At 32.5% G+C, this 21,095-nt stretch overlaps 1 protein-coding gene across 1 annotated transcript; it reads left to right on the top strand.

Moving 5' to 3' along the window:
• Positions 1 to 18,518: 18,518 nt before the first annotated feature.
• Positions 18,519 to 20,812, top strand: LOC148783082 (uncharacterized). Its single transcript, XM_088857849.1, has 4 exons — positions 18,519 to 19,485; positions 19,571 to 19,698; positions 19,785 to 19,860; positions 19,950 to 20,812. Exons 1-4 carry the CDS (start codon positions 18,909 to 18,911, stop codon positions 20,690 to 20,692), a joined length of 1,524 nt encoding a protein of 507 aa, XP_088713975.1. The 5' UTR covers positions 18,519 to 18,908; the 3' UTR covers positions 20,693 to 20,812.
• Positions 20,813 to 21,095: the final 283 nt, after the last annotated feature.

Raw genomic sequence — 21,095 nt, 5'->3', positions numbered from 1 at the left:
ACATCTAATGAGCATTCGTTGCTACTTATTGTTTTTTTACCTCCTCAGTGATCTCCAAATTGAATGAAATATTAACTACATATTCTTCAAACAGTTCTCTATCAACTCTTAAAAATTCAGCTCGATATGTGGTGAGTAAGATGTGCTTTTAGATTGAACAAGCTATTGCATATCTAGGGCAGCTCAATGATACTATAGCTCCACGACTATACAATACCCTTTTACGAGTGTACCCAAAATTTCAACCTATTAAACACTAGAAAAACTTTATCTAGATGTGAGGCTCTAAACAGTCAAATTAGAGCCCACTTTAAAAATTTCACTAAAAGAGGTTGTTTTGATGCTCAAATATCTTCAAATTGATCATCTTGACATCAAGATATATGCACATGAGAAAAAAATGGATTTCAAGTTCTGAAATAGTGCATCTTGTAACACATTTTTGGATTGTCAATTTTCAAGATTTTCAAGTTTCCATAGATCTGCTCAATCTACACTATTTTTTAAGCTTTAAATTTATAATTAAAGGTAAAAATATATTAAAAGGCTATCACAAATATTTTGATTATTGAAACCATATTTCTTGACATTATTTGATGGTGGGCTTTATTTTGATTGTTTAGAACCTCGGCACTATACAAACCGCACCCTTAAAAAATTGTTGTCTTAGCTTGGTCACGTAATTGTTTGTTATATGTGGCGATCTAGATTTTTTTTACAAAACACATCCAACTAGTTATAATGTCAGAAAATGGGAGTTACTATTAGGATGAAGCCGCGATGCTTAGGGAACTTGAGTATTTAATTTCTCTAATTAATAATCTAAGGCATCACAATCCAAGAAGGGTGCTCAAAGGTCTCAATGATCTCACTTCTCGCATATAATTTGAAATGCTTCCCCAAGTTGCTTTGGAATCACCTTGGATTTACAAGTCTTTGCCTCCTATGAGGGCAAAGAATGGGTGGTCAAAGTCCTTCTGGTTTGCCAAGATTGGCATGACCAGTACAAGATAATACGTTGGATCATAAGCATCCATTTGACTTCTTGTGATTACATGCCATGAGTGCTCTTTTTTGGTTGCCACTTGATGCAAATAAAAATTAACATTGTTTAATTTTTTTTTAAAATTTTAAGAATAAGAATTGAGTTGGGATAAATTAGATAGAGAGAGAGAAAAAAAAATAAAATAAAAAGTGGTGCGTGACTTTTAGATAGAGAGACTATCTTAGATGATATGTTCTAATCTTTAAAAAGTCAAACTTTTAGTTGGAAAGTCAAATTTTTGATAAACATATAGTTAGAAAGGTTTTCTTTTTTAATTAAACAAATGATTTTTAAAAGGAGAGAGATACATTATTATTTTTTAATTTCTTGTAATTGTATTTAAAAAGTAGAAGTCCCTTAGTTATAAGTGCGGAGTGTATAAGCATGGAACGAGCCGAGGGAACCTGCAACTGAGTTTGAGACGAGCGCTGCAAGTGAATACATGAATGCAACGTTAAGTCACTCGCTTCTTTGGCTTGTTCCGTGTTTACGCACTCCACTCGTTGTGTTCATTTTGATATTCAATCGCAACGTTTGTAGCCTTCATTCACAAATATGGATTATATCTCGTTCGTAGACTCACTCACGCGGCTAGTCCATTCTGGCTCACTCATTCATTTATTCGCCCACTCATTATCAGTAGTCCTATTGCTTGCTCTTCTTGATTTAGCTCGTACAGTTAATGAAATGAGTTACATGTGGGCTCTTGCCGCTCTGGGCTCGATTGGAATTGAGTAAAGAATTTGGGTCTTGTGAAATATCTATTTAGAGTGGACTCTCTTGGGTATATTATCTTATCTTTTATTATTATTTTATTTTAATTATTTCTCCCAGCATTAGTTGATATCAGAGCTCTGAGACCGGTATAATATAGTTATAGAGCCTTTAGATTACAGATTTAAGAGTCTCAAAGAAGATCTGGTAGAGCGTATTAGACAATTTATAGCACAAAGTCTACTATATCTATTTCATAGCTAGCAATCTGATAAACAATAATATGAAGATGTAGATCTTGATGCAAAAGACGAGCCTAAAAGAGGAAGATCTTGATACAAAAGGCAATGCCAATAACTCAATTATATAGGAAATTTTGAAAATCAATTATAAAGAAGAAGATATGTGTGATAAAGTATTCAAAATCCAACCATGTGAGTATGAAGGAGAAATCAAGATTAAGCTCGAAATCCCAGTGTTCTACTTCGAGATAAGCACGAAGCATTTGATGAATCAATTTATTAAATAAATTGAAAAAAAAGTATTGAGGTGCCTGGTGGGACTACATCATCAATTAGTTGATTGGCCTCTGCCTGGCGTATGCTCGAGATCGATCTTCTCCCAACCGCAGGAGAATGATGCAAATAAAATTGGGGTTATTTATTTATTTTTTTTTGGAATTGCACTGGGATAAGTTAGAGAGAGAATGAAAAGTGATGCATGACTTTTAGATAGAGATAAATAGGAAGGACTTTCTTAGAAGATATATTCTAATCTTTAGAAAGTCAAACTTTTAATTAGAAAGCCAAACTTTTGATAAACATGTATTTTGAAAGGTTATCTTTTTTAGGAAACAAATGAGTTTTAAAAGGACAGAGATAAATGTGCTTATCTTGTAAGTGTATTTAAAGGGGAGATGTTCCTTAATTATAAGGAAGCAGATAATGAAATTGAGTAAAGTTGATCTTCTGATGCAGGAGCATGGATGAAATAAATAATTAAAATAAAAAATAATAATAACAAGTGAGAAAACATACTCTTTATAAGTATACAAAGAAGTCCACCCTAAAAAGATCTTCTTACTATATCAACTTTACTCAATTCCAATCTTTGTTTCGTTATAAGTAAAGACATCTCCCCTTTAAATACACTTACAATAAATAAATACATTTATCTGTCCTTTTAAAAATCATTTGTTCCCTAAAAAATATAACATTTCTAACTACATGTTTATCCAAAGTTTGACTTTCCAGCTAAAAGATTCATTTTCTAAAGATTAAAACATATCATCTAAGATAGTCCTTCCTATTTCTCTAAAAATCGTGCATCACTTTTCATTCCACCTTTCTCTCTCTCTCTCTCTCTCTCTCTCTCTCTCTCTCTCTCTCTCTCTAACTTATCCCAATATAATTCTTATTCCTAAAATTTTAAACATATATATATAAATTAAAGAACCCCAATTTTTATTTACATCATTCTCATCGGGTTAAGAGAAGCTCGACCTTGAGCTTACACCCTGTAGAGGCCAATCAACTGATTGGTGATGTAGTCCCACCATTCGCCTAGATGCTTTTTCTTCAATTTATTCCATAAACTGATTTATCAAATGCTTTATCTCAAAGTAGAACATTGGGATCTCGGGTTTAACCTTGATTTCTTCTTTAAACTTACAGGGTTGGATTTCGTATACTGCATCACACATATATTCTTCTTCATAATTGATTTTCAAAATTTCTTTCACATTTAGGTTATTGGTGTCGTCTTTTGCATCGAGATTTATCTCTTTTGGGTTATTTGCATCATCTTTTGTATCAAGATATACCTCTTTATATTCTTGTTCCTCAAATTGCTAGCTATGAAATAAATCTAGTAGATTTTATGCTATAAATTTGTTAATACGCTCTACCCACCTTTCTTTGAGTTTCTCAAATATTTGATCTAGAGGCTCCATAACTAGATCTTATGGATCTCAAGGCTCTGATACCAATGATGCATGGGGATGAAGGGAAGAAAAATATAAAATAAAAAAATCAAACCACCCCAATTTTTATTTGCATAACCACTTGAGGCAATTGATTCTAGCACCTTTGAAGACTTCCACTAAGGACTTCCACTATAGACTACCTACTTTGATATTTTGCTATAGTGTTGCTCACTTGGGTCAATTATTGGGAACAATCTAAAATAATGATGATGATGATATTGTCGCCATGCCTATCAATTCTATTGTTACCCACAGCACCCTTGTGGGTTCCCTTTTCATTTACCATTAGTCATTTATGAATTGGGTATAATTAGTAGAGAGGCATGTCATTTGTCTAGTCACTCATCTGCACTTTTTTTTTATTTTTTGGAAAATGTATATAATAAGATCATTTACTTCGGGGTACAAGAAAAGTCAAAATCATAATTTTGACGATTAGATATGAAATTGGATGGTTGGGGGTACGCCATTGACTGTAAATAAAATCCAGAATGAAATTTCATGAATTATATGACATACTTTAAGCTATCAAATTTTATATCCGATGTCCAAGGGTGATTGGGACCTCTTTGTACTAGGAGAAAATAATCTTATATATATATATATATATATATATGGTTTGTCTAGAGTTAACAACCCCTCAAATAAAAAGGTTCAAATTAGAAGTGATAGGTGTATTTATTAAAACAATCAATATTTTTTTATTAAAAACATATTTAAATAGGTAACTTTACTATCAAGCAAAAGCAAATTTGAAATTTTCACAAAAGTATAATAGCATTTTGGAAGCGAGCATGCTAGAACTTTATTTATAGAGTGCCATGGTCTTTTAGTTAAAATTTCAACTTTACCCCTTGTGGAGATGACAAAAGTACCTTTTGTCTTGTAGTAATATATACAAAATTGCCACACAAAAGTAATTTTTTTAAAAAATAGACTACAAATTAATAAATCCACCCTTCACAACTCTCTCTATCTTGAACCTTTGTAATTAGAATGGTTGTGAAGCTTAGATTATCCCATATATATATATATATATATATATATATATATATATATATATATATATATATATATATATATATATATATATATATATATATATATATATATATATATATATATATATATATATATATATACGGTAGTGATCTCATGCAATGGTTGCATCATAGTATAATGCAACAATCTTCAAAAACCATGTTATGACCATTTTTTAATCCAAATTTTAAAATATACACTCTTTTCACTCTAATTAACAATCACAAAAAAGAAAATTTTGAAAACACAACCTAGAAAATATCTTTTTAGCCCTACTAACATAGGTTGTCCATTTTGATAAGATGCATAGATCTAGGCCTTAGAATGATTTGTTATTTTTCAATGTTTTTAGATGGATTTATTATCATTAGATAAATAGTGTTAATAAAGAAAACAATGATTTTGAATATGTAAAGGCTAAGATATTGAAATTCACCAAATGAATGGTCGAGATTCGTTATTGGAGGGGAACTCATTTTGACCATATCTAGGGTTCAATTCGAACTTTTTTTTTGGAATTTTATTGAGATGAAGAGAGTGTGTATGCAAAATTTTAGGTTGTACAAATACCACAAATATGGTTTTTAATAAGTGTAGTTGTATTATACTATAATACAATCTTTGCATGAAATCACTATATATATATATATATATATATATATATATATATGAGCAATGATTTCATGCAACCGTTGTATAGTAATATGATAATATGATGCAACAACCTTAACAAAACCATCTTATGGCCATTTGTTTGATCCAAACTTTTAAATATGCACTCTTTTCATTCTAATGAACAATCACAAAAAAAGAAAAAAATTGAAAACACAACCTAGAAAATAATTTTTTTAGCCCAATTAATATAGGCCGTTCATTTTAGTGAGAAGCTTAGATCTAGGTCTTAGAAGGATTTTTTCATTTCCAAATTTTTTGATGACTTTATTATCATTAGATAAACAATGTTAGAAAATAAAAAAATGGTTTTGTGTTTATAAAAGCTAAGATCTTAAAATTCACAAAATGAATGGTATAGATTCATTTTTTGAGGGCGCTCATTTTGACTAAATTTATGGTTCAAATTGAATTTATTTTTTGGGAGGAATTGATTATTGAGATGAATAGAGTGTGTGTGCAAAGTTTGAGGTCATACAAATACCACAAACATGGTTTTTTAGAAGTGTCGTTTCATTATACTATGATACAATCGTTGCATTAGATCATTGTTATATATATATATATATATATATATATATATATATATATATATATATATATATATATATATATATATATAGAAAAGTTTATATAGAGCCGAGACTCTAAACAATCAAATTAGAGCCTACCTAAAAATTTCCACTAGAAAAGATTGTTTTGATGTCCAAATATCCTCAAATTGATCATCTCGACATTAAGATGCATGGACATGAGAAAAAAATGGATTTCAAGTTATGGAAATAGTGTATTTTGTAATGCATTTTTGGACCGTCAATTTTTAAAATTTTCAAGTTTTCATAGATTTGTCGATCTGCACTTATTTTTGAAGCTTTAAACTTTATAAATAAAGATGAAAATATATTTTAATGCTATCACAAATATTTTCAGTGTTGAAACCACATTTCTCGACACTATTTGAAGGTAAGCTCTGATTTGATTGCTTGGAGCCTAGGCTCTATACAAACAGCACCCATATATATATATATATATATATATATATATATATATATATATATATATATATATATATATATATATATATATATATATATATATATATATATATATATATATATATATGGGAGTGGATTCTGTACGCCTACTAGCTGACCGCTACAGTTGAATCTGGGCCGATCTGATGGTCATGATCTCTTTTCATATTTTAATTTTAATTTTTTTTTATAAATCCAAATCACTTGAAATTTTAAGTGTATATTCTTCTCATCAAAGTGCACCTAATAAAAATATAAAAAAAATAATCTGTAAAACAAATGACCAAAATACTCATGAAACTTTACAGCGGTATTTTGATCAATGTTTTTCATGTAAAATATTTTTTTATATTTTTCAAAAATTCATCTATTTTTTATGTACACACATTCTAAATTTCAAATCAATCCGATTGGTAGAAAAAAAAATTAAAATTCAAGCACTACTGGACATTCCGGATAATCAGATCGGTCCAGATTCAATCTCGATCGTTGATGTTTACTGTAGCAGTATGCCCTTGGGCTGACAAGATCTTTTCTCTATATATATATAGGGTTTATCTAGAGTTAACAACCCCTCAAAGTACAAAGGTTCAAGTTAGAAGGGGTTGTGATAGGTGTATTTATCAAAATAATCATTATTTTTTTATTAAAAAAATATTTAAATAAGTAACTTTACCATTAAGCACAGGCAAATTTAAACTTTTTTACAAAAGTACAATGACATTTTGGAAGTTAGTGTCATAGAACTTTATTTGTAAAGTGCCCTTGTTATTTAGTTAAAATTTCAATTTTACCACTTTTAGAGATGACAAAACTACCCTTTGTCTTGTAGTAATATTTACAAATTTGCCCCACGAAAGTAACCTTTTTAAAAAAATAGACAACAAAATTAATAAATCCACCCTTCACAACTCTCTCTATCTTGAACCTTTGTAATTTGAAGAATTGTAAAGCTTAGAATATCCCATATATATATATATATATATATATATATATATATATATATATATATATATATATAAGAAAAAGCTAACAATAGCTGGCCAGCTATAATGAATAGAATTATAGGTGCAATGAGAACCGTTAGATCTTCATCATACAGTTCAGAATATATATCACTGTTTTAACTTTAATTATTCATTCTATAAATCGGATCATAATGAAATGTTGGATATGTGTACTAAAAAATAGGGCGTACAAATAAAAAAAAATATTTCTTAAAATAAAAAATGATCAAAATACCTCTGAAAAATAATTTTCATTTTAAATTATTGAAAATATTTTTTTATATTTTTATATGGTGCGCAATATTGTTAATTATATACACCCAAAATTTCATATTAATTAGATTTATATAAAAAAAGGTAAAATTAAAATAGTGATATCCATTCTGAACCGCCTGATGAAGATCTGACGGCTCCCATTCCTCCTATATACTATTCATTATAGCTGGCTAGCTATTGTAAGGTTTATATATATATATATATATATATATATATATATATATATATATATATATATATATATATATATATATAAGGTAGTGATCTCATGCAATGGTTGTATCATGGTATAATGCAATAATCTTCAAAAACCATGTTAAGACCATTTTTTTTATTCAAATTTAAAACTATGCACTTTTTTCATTTTAATAAACAATCACAAAAAATAAAATTTTAAAAACACAACCTATAAAATATTTTTTTAGCCCAATTAACATAAGCCATCTATTTTGATAAGATGCATAGATCTAAGCCTTAGGAGGATTTTTTCTTTTCCAATTTTTTTAGATGGCTTTATTATCATTAGATGAATAGTATTAATGAAGAAAAAAATGATTTTGAGTATGTAAAGGCTAAGATCTTGAAATTCACCAAATGAATGGTCGAGATTCGTTGTTGGAGTGGGACTCATTTTGACCATATCTAGGTTCAAATCAAACTTTGCTTTTTGGGATTCATTATTGAATGAAGAGAGTGTGTGTGCAAAAGTTTGGGTTGTACAAATACCACAAACATGGTTTTTAAGAAGTGTGGTTGTATTATATTATGATACAACCGTTGCATGAAATCACTACATATATATATATATATATATATATATATATATATATATGAAAAATATGGGATTAACCCACTAGCTCATATGAACATATGAGCCCAACGTCCCAGATTGAATCTGGGCCGATCTGACGATCACGGATATCTGGTAGTGTTTGAATTTTAGTGTTTTTTCTACAAATCTAAATCACTTGAAATTTTAAGTGTGCGTTTATAAAAAATAGTTGAATCTTTGAAAAATATCAAAAAAATATTTTACATGAAATAAATTGACCAAAACAACCGTCAAACTTTTTGAGGGTATTTTGATGATTTTATTTTTTTACGAATAATTTTTTTTTATATTTTTATTAGGTGCACCTTGATGAGAAAAATACACATCCAAAATTTCAAGTGATTTAAATATGTAAAAAAAAAGCTAAAATTCAAGCACTACCGAACATTCATGATCGTCAAATCGGCCCAAATTCAATTTGAGACGTTGGGCTCATATGTTCATATGAGCTAGTGGGCTAATCCCATCTTTTCCCATATATATATATATATATATAAGGAATATTAGGGTATCAAAATACTAGGTATTGGTGTAGGAATACTGAGTTTTGGCGAATGAATTCCTTTGATATCTAATTGGGCTAATTTAGATATTAATTGGTTCATAAGTGTTTTATTATCTTCTCCTAAATGAAATTTTGTTTTATTGAGTTCTGGAGGAGGTTTGAATAAAACAGCTTTAGGAATAGAATGAGTTACTACCTTAGGTTGGGGAGTAACTAATCTTTCTATTCGTTCAGCTTGTTTGCCTAATGATTGCATATATAAGTTAGTATAATTATTTTGTTCCACAATGTGAGGAATTAATTCATGTTTCTTTTCTATTTCCTTGAGTACAACCTTATAAGGTGGTGTAATAACGTCATATAGGGATTGTGGTGGTTCACCTTTGACAAGTGGACTCTTTATACCTTTCAGAATAATACTTTTCTAAGGTGGATGTGTACTAGAAATACTAGTTCCATCTATACTGATATAAGTTTTCTCCTCTATTGTTTGAATAGTATTAAATTGAGGAATTTTGATGTTATATTGAGCACATGTTTCTTGTAACCAAATAAAGAATCCTTTTGTTTCTCTAAGAATCCTTTTGTTTCTCTTTCTTTTTTCAGAAAATTATTATATTTTTTATGGAATAGTTCTACTAATCTAGGTTGGAATGTTTTTAAATACCATTCTCTAATACCTTGGTTTTCTGGGGCTAAATAATCCTGTTTGATATATTCTATATCTACCTTTCTTTGTTTTCTTTGTAATTGATATGCTAGATATTCTTCTATGTCTATATCTTCTTCTACTTGCAGAGTTAATATTTGAAATTCTGTTATCGGGTTCAGATGTATAAGTGGGTATTACTACATGATCAGCTGTTCGTTTTACTCCTTGTAGTTGTAAGTCTGAAGATGTTGTAGGTATTGATGGAGAAGGAAGAATTATAACTTCTGGGGTTGTATGACAAGATTTTCTTGCAGGCAATAAGGGTTTTTTAATCCTTTTTCTATTTAATTCTAAATCATCTTGTGATTTGTTATTTTGAAATTTTATTTCAATATTTCCATCTTGATGTTCTATTATTTGGCTGGGTATGTTATTTTTAGGTATTTTTCTTGGTTGGTTTTCATTTTGAATAGGCCATGTTTGTGGGCGAATGATATCGGACCAAGTAATAGTTTTAGGAATAATAGTATTATATTTTTATATATCCCATAAAACTTGCTCCGTTATATCTTATAAACCATTTGAATCCAACCAATGGAGTAAAAACCCGTGAGTATTATGAAGCCATTCTTATGGAAACAGGATCTATCTCTGTTGTCCATTACTATCAACAAAATACCAAAGTGATTGCATATTCCAAAATGCAGATCAAGAGGTTGCTTCGTATGAGGAGTGGGGTTGCAATCTCGCTCAGGGCAAAAAACTAAACAATACTGAGTTTTCGTATAAATACTATAAATATGCTGAGTACCTAGAAGCCTGGCATAAAATATTTTATTATCAAAATCCAAATAATACCCATAGTTGGTATATTCAATTTCGATTACCAATTTTAGAAAGATTCCCAAATTGGTTTAAAAATTGGTTTTTAGTATGGGGATCAACTACTGCGATTTTGCCTCCTGCTTTTCAAAAAGTGCAGGAACAATTTGTTCTATTCAATAATAGTGATATCACTACAGACAATCACTACTTTGTTGCACTATACCAACTTCTATGTATTAGTGGGAATTTTCAATCTCTGTTAATAATAAAACTGATCATACCTATATTCCTCGCCTTGGAAAAACCATTTCAGTTAAATGGTGGGATATCTTCAATATGGATCCTACAACCATAGTGCCCAAACGAAAACCTCCACAAAAACCTATATATAATCCCAGTTCAAGTGGATATAATACTGCCAATACCTCCTTTGATTTCCCCACATACTTGAGAAATATGTTGCAAACAAACCCTAATGCCTCCAAAGAAACCCTTGAGCAACAAATGAGGGAGATTTTTGCAGAAGCAGGAAGAAAGCCGGTCTCATCAGATGAGACCGTACAGTCATCACCAGCTCTTACCAATAGATACTTTCCCCTTGAAGAAACTGATCCCGAAGAAGAAGAAGAAAATCCAGAAGAATGTAGCCAAAGACCATGACCCGTTGCTGCCAAGATTGTGACCCGTTACAATGCTCACTCACATATGACAACAAATACTGTTCCAGGATGCCATTACTGTTCCCACCGACATAAACGACAAGCCACCGGCACTGTAGCTACAAGAAGACAAAAGTTGCCAACACGTGACGACAAAATGACCATTATTCCTAGATACTCTTTTGTCCTTACCTCCGACCAAAGGAATCTGCTTTTCTTCTTTTTTCTTTTGTTTTTGTCTCATCATCCTACTTTAAGCCCCTTCTTGCTTTAAGTCGCTTTACCTTAGCAATGAAGGCATATCTTCTTTGCCTATAAAAGGCAGCCTCTTGCCTCATAATCCTAAGGTCACTCGGAGCCTCTCTTCTCTGTTCTTCGCTCTCTCCACTCTCTTCAGCTCTAAGCTCTCTCTCTACTCCCTCTCTCTCTGCTCTCTTATTCTGAGCTTCCAGCTCTCTCTCTCTTTCACCCTGTTCACTCTATGCTCCATCATTACAAGTTGGTGTTCCGACCTTAACAGCCCATGCTTTCCAGGTCTCTGCCTTAATCCTTACTTCATTAAGACCCAGGTTCTATCTTCTCCTTTATTCTTATTTCCAATATGTGCGATTGTAATTTTCATTCACTTCCGTCATACTGCCCTCAGCACTGGAAACTCTTTTCCAGTTATTGTATTCACACAAAAAACTCTTTTCTAGTTATTGTATTTGCACTTTGTTAGTGTGTTTTGTGCAAAAGAGTTTCCAGTGCTGAGGGCAGTATGACGGAAGTGAATGAAAATTACAATCGCACATATTGAAAATAAAAATAAAGGGGAAGATAGAACTTGGGTCTTAATGAAGTAAGGATTAAGGCAGAGATCTGGAAAGCATTGGATGTTAAGGTCGGAACACCAACTTGTAATGATGGAGCGTAGAGTGAACAGAGTGAAAGAGAGAGAGAGCTGGAAGCTCAGAATAAGAGAGCAGAGAGAGAGGGAGTAGAGAGAGAGCTTAGAGCTGAAGAGAGTGGAGAGAGCAAAGAACTGAGAAGAGAGGCTCCGAGTGAGCTTGGGATTATGAGGCAGGAGGCTGCCTTTTATAGGCAAAGAAGAGATGCCTTCGTTGCTAAGGTAAAGCGACTTAAAGTAAGAAGGGACTTCAAGTAGGATGATGAGACAAAAGCAAAAGAAAAAAGAAGAAAAGCAGATTCCTTTGGTCGGAGGTAAGGACAAAAGGGTATCTGGGAATAGTGGTCCTTTTGTCGTCACGTGTCGGCAACTTTTGTCTTCTTATAGCTACAGTGTCGGTGGCTTGTCGTTTATGTCGGTGGGAACAGTAATGGCATCTTGGAACAATATTTTTTGTCATATGTGAGTGAGCATTGTAAGGGGTCACAATCTTGGCAGCAACGGGTCATGGTCTTTGGCTGCATTCTTTTGGATCCTCTTCTTCTTCTTCGGGATCAGTTTCTTCAAGGGGAAAGTATCTATTGGTAAGAGCTGGTGATGACTGTACGGTCTCATCTGATGAGACCGGCTTTCTTCCTGCTTCTGCAAAAATCTCCCTCATTTGTTGTTCAAGGGTTTCTTTGGAGTCATTAGGGTTTGTTTGCAACATATTTCTCAAGTATGTGGGGAAATCAAAGGAGGTATTGGCAGTATTATATCCACTTGTACTGGGATTATATATAGGTTTTTGTGGAGGTATTCGTTTGGGCACTATGGTTGTAGGATCCATATTGAAGATATCCCACCATTTAACTGAAATGGTTTTTCCAAGACGAGGAATATAGGTATGATCAGTTGCATTATTAACAGAGATTGAATATTCCCACTTCATAATCCATGGAAGTTGGTATAGTGCAACAAAGTAAAGGTGATTATCTGTAGTGATATCACTATTATTGAATAGAACAAATTGTTCCTGCACTTTTTGAAAAGTAGGAGGTAAAATCGCAGTAGTTGATCCCCATACTAAAAACCAATTTTTAAACCAATTTGGGAATCTTTCTAAAATTGGTAACCGAAATTTAATATACCAGCTATGAGTATTATTTGGATTTTAATAATAAAATATTTTATGCCAGGCTTCTATGTACTCGGCATATTTATAGTATTTATACGAAAACTCAGGATTGTTTAGTTTTTTACCCTGAGCGATTGCAACCCCACTCTTCATACGAAAGCAACTTCTTGATCTGCATTTTGGAATATGCAATCACTTTGGTATTTTGTTGATAGTAATAGACAACAGAGATGGACCCTGTTTCCATAAGAATGACTTCATAGTACTCACGGGTTTTTACTCCATTGGTTGGATTCAAATGGTTTATAAGATATAACTGAGCAAGTTTGATGGGATCCATGCTAATACGGTGGTCATCTATTGTAATATCCATGAGATATACTCTTTCAATATATATATATATATATATATATATATATATATATATATATATATATATATATATATATATATATATATATATATATATATATATTGTGGTTTTTGTAAGGTTGCAACCTTAAACAATCCAATTAAAGCACACCTTCAAATTTTATCATAACATGCAATTTCGAAAAAAAAATAAATTAAGATTATCTCAAAATCTATTTTTATATATAATTATAAAACTTTGAACTCCAAAAATAGTTAAAATGAAGTAGATCTATAAACATATGAAAGTCTTTGAAATGGACGGTCTAGATAATGGATTGTGAGATGCACTATTTTTGGGACTCAAAATCTTATTTTTTTTTTCTCATATCCATATATCTCGATGAGAAGATGATCAATTAGAGCATTTTTCAACATTAAAACAACATTTTCTCATGGATTTTTGTGGTGCATCTGTAATTCCACACTTTAAGGTCGCAACTTTATTTATATATATATATATATATATATATATATATATATATATATGGAAAACGATTCAATACGTCCGCTCGCGTATATGCATTGTGCATGCCAACGGTTACGATTTGCCATTTTCCTTCGATGGAGATCTCGCGGTCCCCAACGTGAGCAGTAACCATCTGACATTTGCAGCAGGACTCGACGGCTCGCGTCTTTCACGACGACAACTATCTCGCCCCTCACTCAATCTCCCTCTTTGCTACCCCATTCCTGCTGCCCTCTCTCAATCTCTCTCGCGCTCTCGTTGTTGCCATTACTGCTACTCCATTGCTCGATTGGGCCAATCATCAGGATTTGAGGTGCATCCAATGTTTGCTTCTACAAAATTGATGCTGCTCCATTGCTCGATTGGGGCAAGCTTCGGGATTTGAGGTGCATCCAAGGTTTGCTGCTATGCCCTTGCTCGATTGGGGCAATCTTTGGGATTTGAGGTTTATCCAAGGTTCAGGTATGCATCTTTGTCCCATTTTGATTGAAATGGGACATTGTTTCATCCCTCGATTGGCATTCCACCACCACCTCGTGGATTAGTTTCTGGATCTAAGAGGATGTGAGATGTATCTTAGATGATGCAGGAACATGGAAAAATATGGGGTTGGGTTAATTTTATTGCTGGATATATTTGAAACCAAATGATCTTATTTGTGCCTAACTTGGAAAAACTCCATTAGTTAAGTATGTGTATAAGTGCTGTGTGTGCGTGTGTACTAGTTGGTGTGGGGTTCATATGGATGAATGTGCCCCCTGTTATATTATTTTTAGAAATGAAAATTCGTGAAAGATTTTAATTGCAGAGAGCATATGAATGCAGGTTCATGGGGTTATACTGAAATGCAATCTTGTTTGTTGCTTAAATATGAATGTATTTAATGTTGGGAATTAGAATACATCATACTTATAAAATAGCCTGTAATCAGACCAAAAATTCTGACTGCATTCCTCTTCTTTATTCCTTTTTCTAAAGATAACAAAATCGAGATTTTCAGGAAAAATAATATGATGAGAAGAGACAACAATACAAATTAGAGAACTAGGACCTGTATCTCTTTAAATTTTCTATAATTTAGGAAAAGAAATCTGATATAACTAGCAGACTGCTTAACTCCTAGGACGTGGGTGAGGGAAGGAAGGTAAAACATATGCCACTAAAGAAAGAGAAGAAATTGCAACCAATACCTCTACATACCAGACCCAAAAAAAAAAGGAAACCTGTTTGATCATATTGAGAACGAATCTTAGAGCAAAGCTTATGATAAGCACCGAGACAACCAAAACCCCCAAAACCTAAAACCAGCGTTTTAAAAAACACCGAGTCGAACCGGACTCGCCCCGTTCGACTCGGAAATCGCGAAAAGGGACCGGATCGGTTAAAAAATCGGAAATCGTCCGGTTCTAGAGAGAACCGGACGATTCCGCACAGTGACTCGCCGATTCACTGTGTGGAATCGGCGAGTCCGTGAAGAACACGGGTTGCACAGTGTTCTTCACGGTATTCTTTGAAATTTGTCATTTTTTGATCATTTTTCTTGTTTTTTTTGGCATGTGATCTGATTAGCAGGCTGTAAACAGCTTTATTCAGCTTTTTCAAGGATTAAATGGTGGAAAAATTTGTTGTTTTTGGATCACGAAAAATTTGGTGTTTAGGGTTTCCGCCTTTTCTGAAAGTTTCATGCCAAATAGGGCATGAATCTTTTAAAATTTGTAGGCATTTTGATCTTAAAGTTGTGAATCAAAACCTTTTGTTACTAATTTGTGATAATCGTTGAGAAAAACTGAGTTTTTTGGAGATTGAAGGCTTCGGTTCACAAAATCAGGTAAGAAGTTTGGGTTTTTTTTTTTTTCCGCCATTTGATTTATTTCACGGCATATTTTGAACATAATGAGTTCAATAATTAGGGTTTTTAATCTTTATTGTGTCTAGTATGATTTAAAATTTTCAATTTTACGTAATCTGGTCAATTACAGCAGGAAATTTGAGATGAACACTGAGATATCTGCGGAACCAAAATTCCGCTGTTTTTTTTTTTTTTTCCGCCTTTTGATTTTGTTTTCATGATATATTAGAAATAATGTGTTAAAAATTTAGGGTTTTAATTCCTTATATTGTTGTTTATCAGAAAATATACTAAATTGGATGTAACTTATTCACTTAGAGGTGAATTTTTGAGTTAAAATCGCTTATGTAAAACGACTCTGTGAAGAACAAAATTTTTTTTTTTTTTTTTTTGTAACCCATGATAGAATTTTTTGTAATCCATGATCGAATTTTTTGTAATCCATGATCGAAATGTTTGTTTTTTTTTCTTGTAATCCATGATCAAATTTTATTTTTTATTTTTTATTTTTGTAACCCATGATAGAATTTTTTGTAATCCATGATCGAATGTTTTGTAATCCATGATCGAAATGTTTGTTTTTTTTTGTAATCCATGATCGAATTTTTTGTTTTTTGTTTTTTATGTAACCCATGATAGAGTTTTTTGTAATCCATGATTGAATTTTTTGTTATCCATGATGTAATTGTTTTTTTCTTTTTTTGTAATCCACGATCGAATTTTTTGTTTTTTTTTGTTTTTTTTTTTTGTAATCCATGATTGAATTTTATGTAATCCATGATCGAATTTTTTGTAATCCATGATAGAATTTTCTGTAATCCATGATCGACTTTTTTGTAATCCATGATCGAAATGTTTGTTTTTTTTACTTGTAATCCATGATCGAATTTTTTGTTTTTTTTTTGTTTTTTGTAACCCATGATTGAATTTTTTGTAATCCATGATCAATTGTCTTTTTTCTGTTCTTGTAATCCACGATCGAATTTTTTGTTTTTTTATGTTTTTTTTTTTTATTAATCCATGATCGAATTTTATGTAATCCATGATCGAATTTTATGTAATCCATGATCGAATTTTTTGTAATCCATGATCGAATTTTTTGTAATCCATGATCGAATTTTTTGTAATCCATGATCGAATTTTTTGTAATCCATGATCGAATTTTTTGTAATCCATGATCGAATTTTTTGTAATCCATGATTGAATTTTTTGAAAATTTGTGATTTTTTTTTTTAATCCATGATCGAATTTTTTTTTGTAATCCATGATCGAATTTTTAGAAAATTTGTGATTTTTTTTTTTTAATCCATGATCGAACTTTTTGAAAATTTGTTAATTTTTTTTTTTAATCCATGATCGAATTTTTTGAAAATTTGCTGTAACTTTTTTTTTTAATTCTTTTTATCCATGATCGAATTTTTTGAAAAATGATGATTTTCCGAAAAGATGTGAAAATCGTGATCAAGTTTTGATTATCATGATGTATTAAACCCAATTTTTAATTTTTATTGTTTGAGTTTGCTGTAATTTTTTTTTTTTTTTTTTTTCCATGATCGAATTTTTTGAAAAATGATGATTTTTCGAAAAGATGTGAAAATCGTGACAAGGTTTTAATTATCATGAGGTATTAAACCATATTTTAAATTTTTATTGTTAAAGTTTTTGTTGAAAAAATTGTATGTTGATGGATTATTTATGCAAAAAAATGCATGTTATTATATTTTTAATGCAAAACTGTATTTTTTTTATCTGTTGTTCATGAATTTTTTAGTTGGAATTAGTGATGTTAGCCGGCTCTTTGAAGAATTGTTTTTATTATTAATTTTTTAATGCAAAAAATATATGTTCTTGATAATTGAGTTGTAGCCATGTTTGTATTATTCTAAATGTTTGTAATTGATATGTACGAAAATATTATTGTAACAAATAACAACGAATATGACTACATGAACTACCGCAACATATTATCACTACACATGGTGATTATTTTTCTTTTTGAACTGTCAGGTTAATTTAAACTTTTACATCTTAAAACAGTTGAATCATGTCAAGATCTACAGAAGACCCTGCATGGCAACATGGGGTCAGACTTGATCCCAACAAGAAAGACAAAATTATTTGTAATTACTGTCAAAGAGTGATAAGTAGTGGGGTACATAGGTTCAAGCAACACTTGGCAGGAGTTAAGGGAGAAGTTTCTGCACGCACTAGTGTCCCTAGTAGTGTAAAAAAACAGATGGTGGCAATTCTTAATGCTAGCAAAGGTAAAAAAATTGCCAAACATAGGATGAATGAGGAGATAGCTAGTTTATATACACCATCAAGCATGAATGATACAGAAGAGCAATATAATTATGACCTAGAAGAGCAATATAATAATGAGTTGGACATGGCCACAAGATTGAGTTTACATGAACATCATCAGAGGGAACGTGGGTTTAGAATGCCCGGTGGGTCTAGCTCAGACATGCATGGTGGGCCTAGCTCCGATATGCATGGTGGACCTAGTTCAGATATGCATAACGGGCCCAGCTCGAGCATGTATGGCGGGCCCAGCTCAAATATGTATGGAGGGGTTGGTGGCAATATGTATCAAGGAGAATCAGTTGTTGAAGAAATTGTTTCTAAGTTACCTAGCAGTGTCAGTATTGCAGGTCATGGTTGTAAAGACCCATTTCTCTCAAAGCCTAAGTCACAACAGATGACCCTAAAAAGCATGGTTAAAGGTACAAGAAACATGTTAGGGAGATATGTTGGTAAATGGTTCTACGATAAAGGGATTCCCTTTGATGCAGCCAATAGCCCATATTTTCCACCTATGATTAGTGCAATCCAGAGAGTCGGGCCCGGGGTAAAACCCCCGACTGCATATGAGCTCAGTGGGTCAATATTAGATGAAGAGGTAGAGGAAGTTAAAAAGTGGATTGATGGATAAGAGGAAGCATCTAGTATGGACCCCGTGTGCTGCACACAGCATCGATCTTATGTTAGAGGAAATCGGTGAGATCAAAATTGTGAAGGAGACTCTAGATGAAGCAAGGTTGGTGTCGAGATTTATATACAACCACTCTAAAATATTATTTCTGTTTAGAGAACACTCTAAGAAAAAAGAGATAATCAGGCCTGCCATAACCCTCTTTGCGACTGATTACTTAGCTGTGGACTCCATTCGACAATCTGAAGGTGCATTAAAGAGATTGTTTACTTGTGAAGAGTGGTTAAATGACCGCTTCTCGAAGTCCAGTACCGGTATAAAAGTGGACAACATAATCTCAAATAGGTTGTTCTGGTCTCGATGTTACAGTGTTGTAGAGGCCACTGCCCCTTTGGTCACGGTGTTAAGAATGGTGGATGCTGACAAGAAAGCTACCATGGGTATCCTTTATGAAGGTATTGAGAGGGCGAAATCAGCTATTGGGGAGAAGTGTAATTTTGCTAGCAAAGTGATCGAGATTATAGAAAAGAGGTGGAACACCAAATTTGGACGTCCAATTCATTATGCTGGTAAATATATATCATTACAATGTTTCAGTTTAAATCATTTTTTTATGAAATTGTAAATGACATTTTTCTACCTATATATTTTTAGGTTACTACTTCAACCCAAAATTTTTCTATTTGACACCTGAACAACCCTACAAGATTATGGAAGGGGTCAGATACATTATTGCAAGGTTGGAGAGAAGCCATCGAAACCAAGTAGCAGCAATACAAGAGGTATTATTTAATGTTTGGGTAAGAACTTCATTGAGTTGTTATATTTGTGAGGAATAATGTACTAAAACGTAATATATTTGTTTTAGCTTGCTATGTATAGGGATGCTATAGGATCCTTCGGAAGTAGACTTGCCAAAAATTTTCGAACTATGATGGATCCAGGTTATCCCCTCGCTAATATTTTGTTTATTCATATATTTAATCTTATGAATTGTTCTTGCCCTTACAATGCTTTTTACATTTTAATCCAGCTGAATGGTGGGAGATATATGGTACTGATGCACCTCACCTAAAGAAGATAGCAATCAAGGTGCTCTCCCAGACATGTTCTGCTACTGGCTGTGAGCGCAACTGGAGTACGTTCCAATGGTTGCACACTACTAGGAGGAATCGACTCGCTTTTGAGAAGCTTCATAAACTAATCTACGTTCATTATAATTTAAACCTCAGAGAGCGACAAATAAGAAGGAAGCTTGAAGACTATGGGCCGATAGACTTAGACGCAATATTTGTCACAGACACAGCAGACCAATGGGTAGTAGAAGAGGAGGAGCCAGTGTTGCACAAGAGAGCGTTCCTTGAGGCTATCGGTGATGAAGATATTGAAGAAAGTGATGAGCAGCATGAACGAGGAAGCAGCCAGCCAATGTATCCACAATATGTCGGTGATATTGCACCTAATGAGGGAGAGTGGGAAGGGGGTCTAAGAGAAAATGAGAGAGATCATGATTCTGAGGCCACCCTATCCCAGCCATATTATTCACATATCGAGTCCCAACAGCAACAGTGTATGGATGAGCACGACAGTGCAGGTGAGCATGAAGGATGGACAAGCTTCGGGGATTTTGGATTGGGAACACAACAAAACACTAACACTCAGGGATTTGGGAATAGTCAGACGCCCGCTAATATCGATGATTCGTTTTTAGATCGAATCAATGAATTGTCAAACGAATTCAATCAATGGCACCAGCGTGACCAAGAAGAACAATAACGTCGTCTATCATTTTATTTTTAGATCATATGTTACTAATTTTATGCTTTATTGTAGTCCATGTATATTGATATACTTATTCCATGATAATTCTATGTTTATCCTTTTGTGTGATGTAAATTAAATGCTGAATGGCGGTTCATGCAGGGAAAGAACATATCAATATTCGCATATTCATTCAAAAACATGAAAATTCTTAATGGAGTACCCTCATTTCTTATTGAATTCCTAAAAAACAATATTTATAATGAATTTTAATAATTTTTTCGGATTTTTTTGAAGCTTTATTCTGACCGATTCACCCGATTCCCGATCCGGATCGCCGATTCGCCGATCCGGATCGGTTTTTTGGGAGCCCGATCCGGGTCACCGATTCGTTTTTTAAACCATTGCTTTTAACATA

Source organism: Amborella trichopoda, chromosome 2 (genome assembly GCF_054954075.1).
Source record: "Amborella trichopoda isolate Santa Cruz 75 chromosome 2, AtrichopodaSantaCruz75HAP2 v2.0, whole genome shotgun sequence".
Classification (NCBI taxonomy): Eukaryota; Viridiplantae; Streptophyta; class Magnoliopsida; order Amborellales; family Amborellaceae; genus Amborella; species Amborella trichopoda.
The sequence above is the reverse complement of the archived record's forward strand: the minus strand, read 5'-3'. Positions and strand labels throughout refer to the sequence as shown.

Excerpts from the sequence above, each read along its gene's own strand:
- LOC148783082 (XM_088857849.1), top strand. The coding sequence starts at position 18,909 with ATGGATAAGAGGAAGCATCTAGTATGGACCCCGTGTGCTGCACACAGC. Across the intron at positions 19,486-19,570 it reads ACGTCCAATTCATTATGCTG|GTTACTACTTCAACCCAAAA; the intron begins GTAAATATATAT and ends ATATATTTTTAG. Across the intron at positions 19,861-19,949 it reads TCGAACTATGATGGATCCAG|CTGAATGGTGGGAGATATAT; the intron begins GTTATCCCCTCG and ends ATTTTAATCCAG.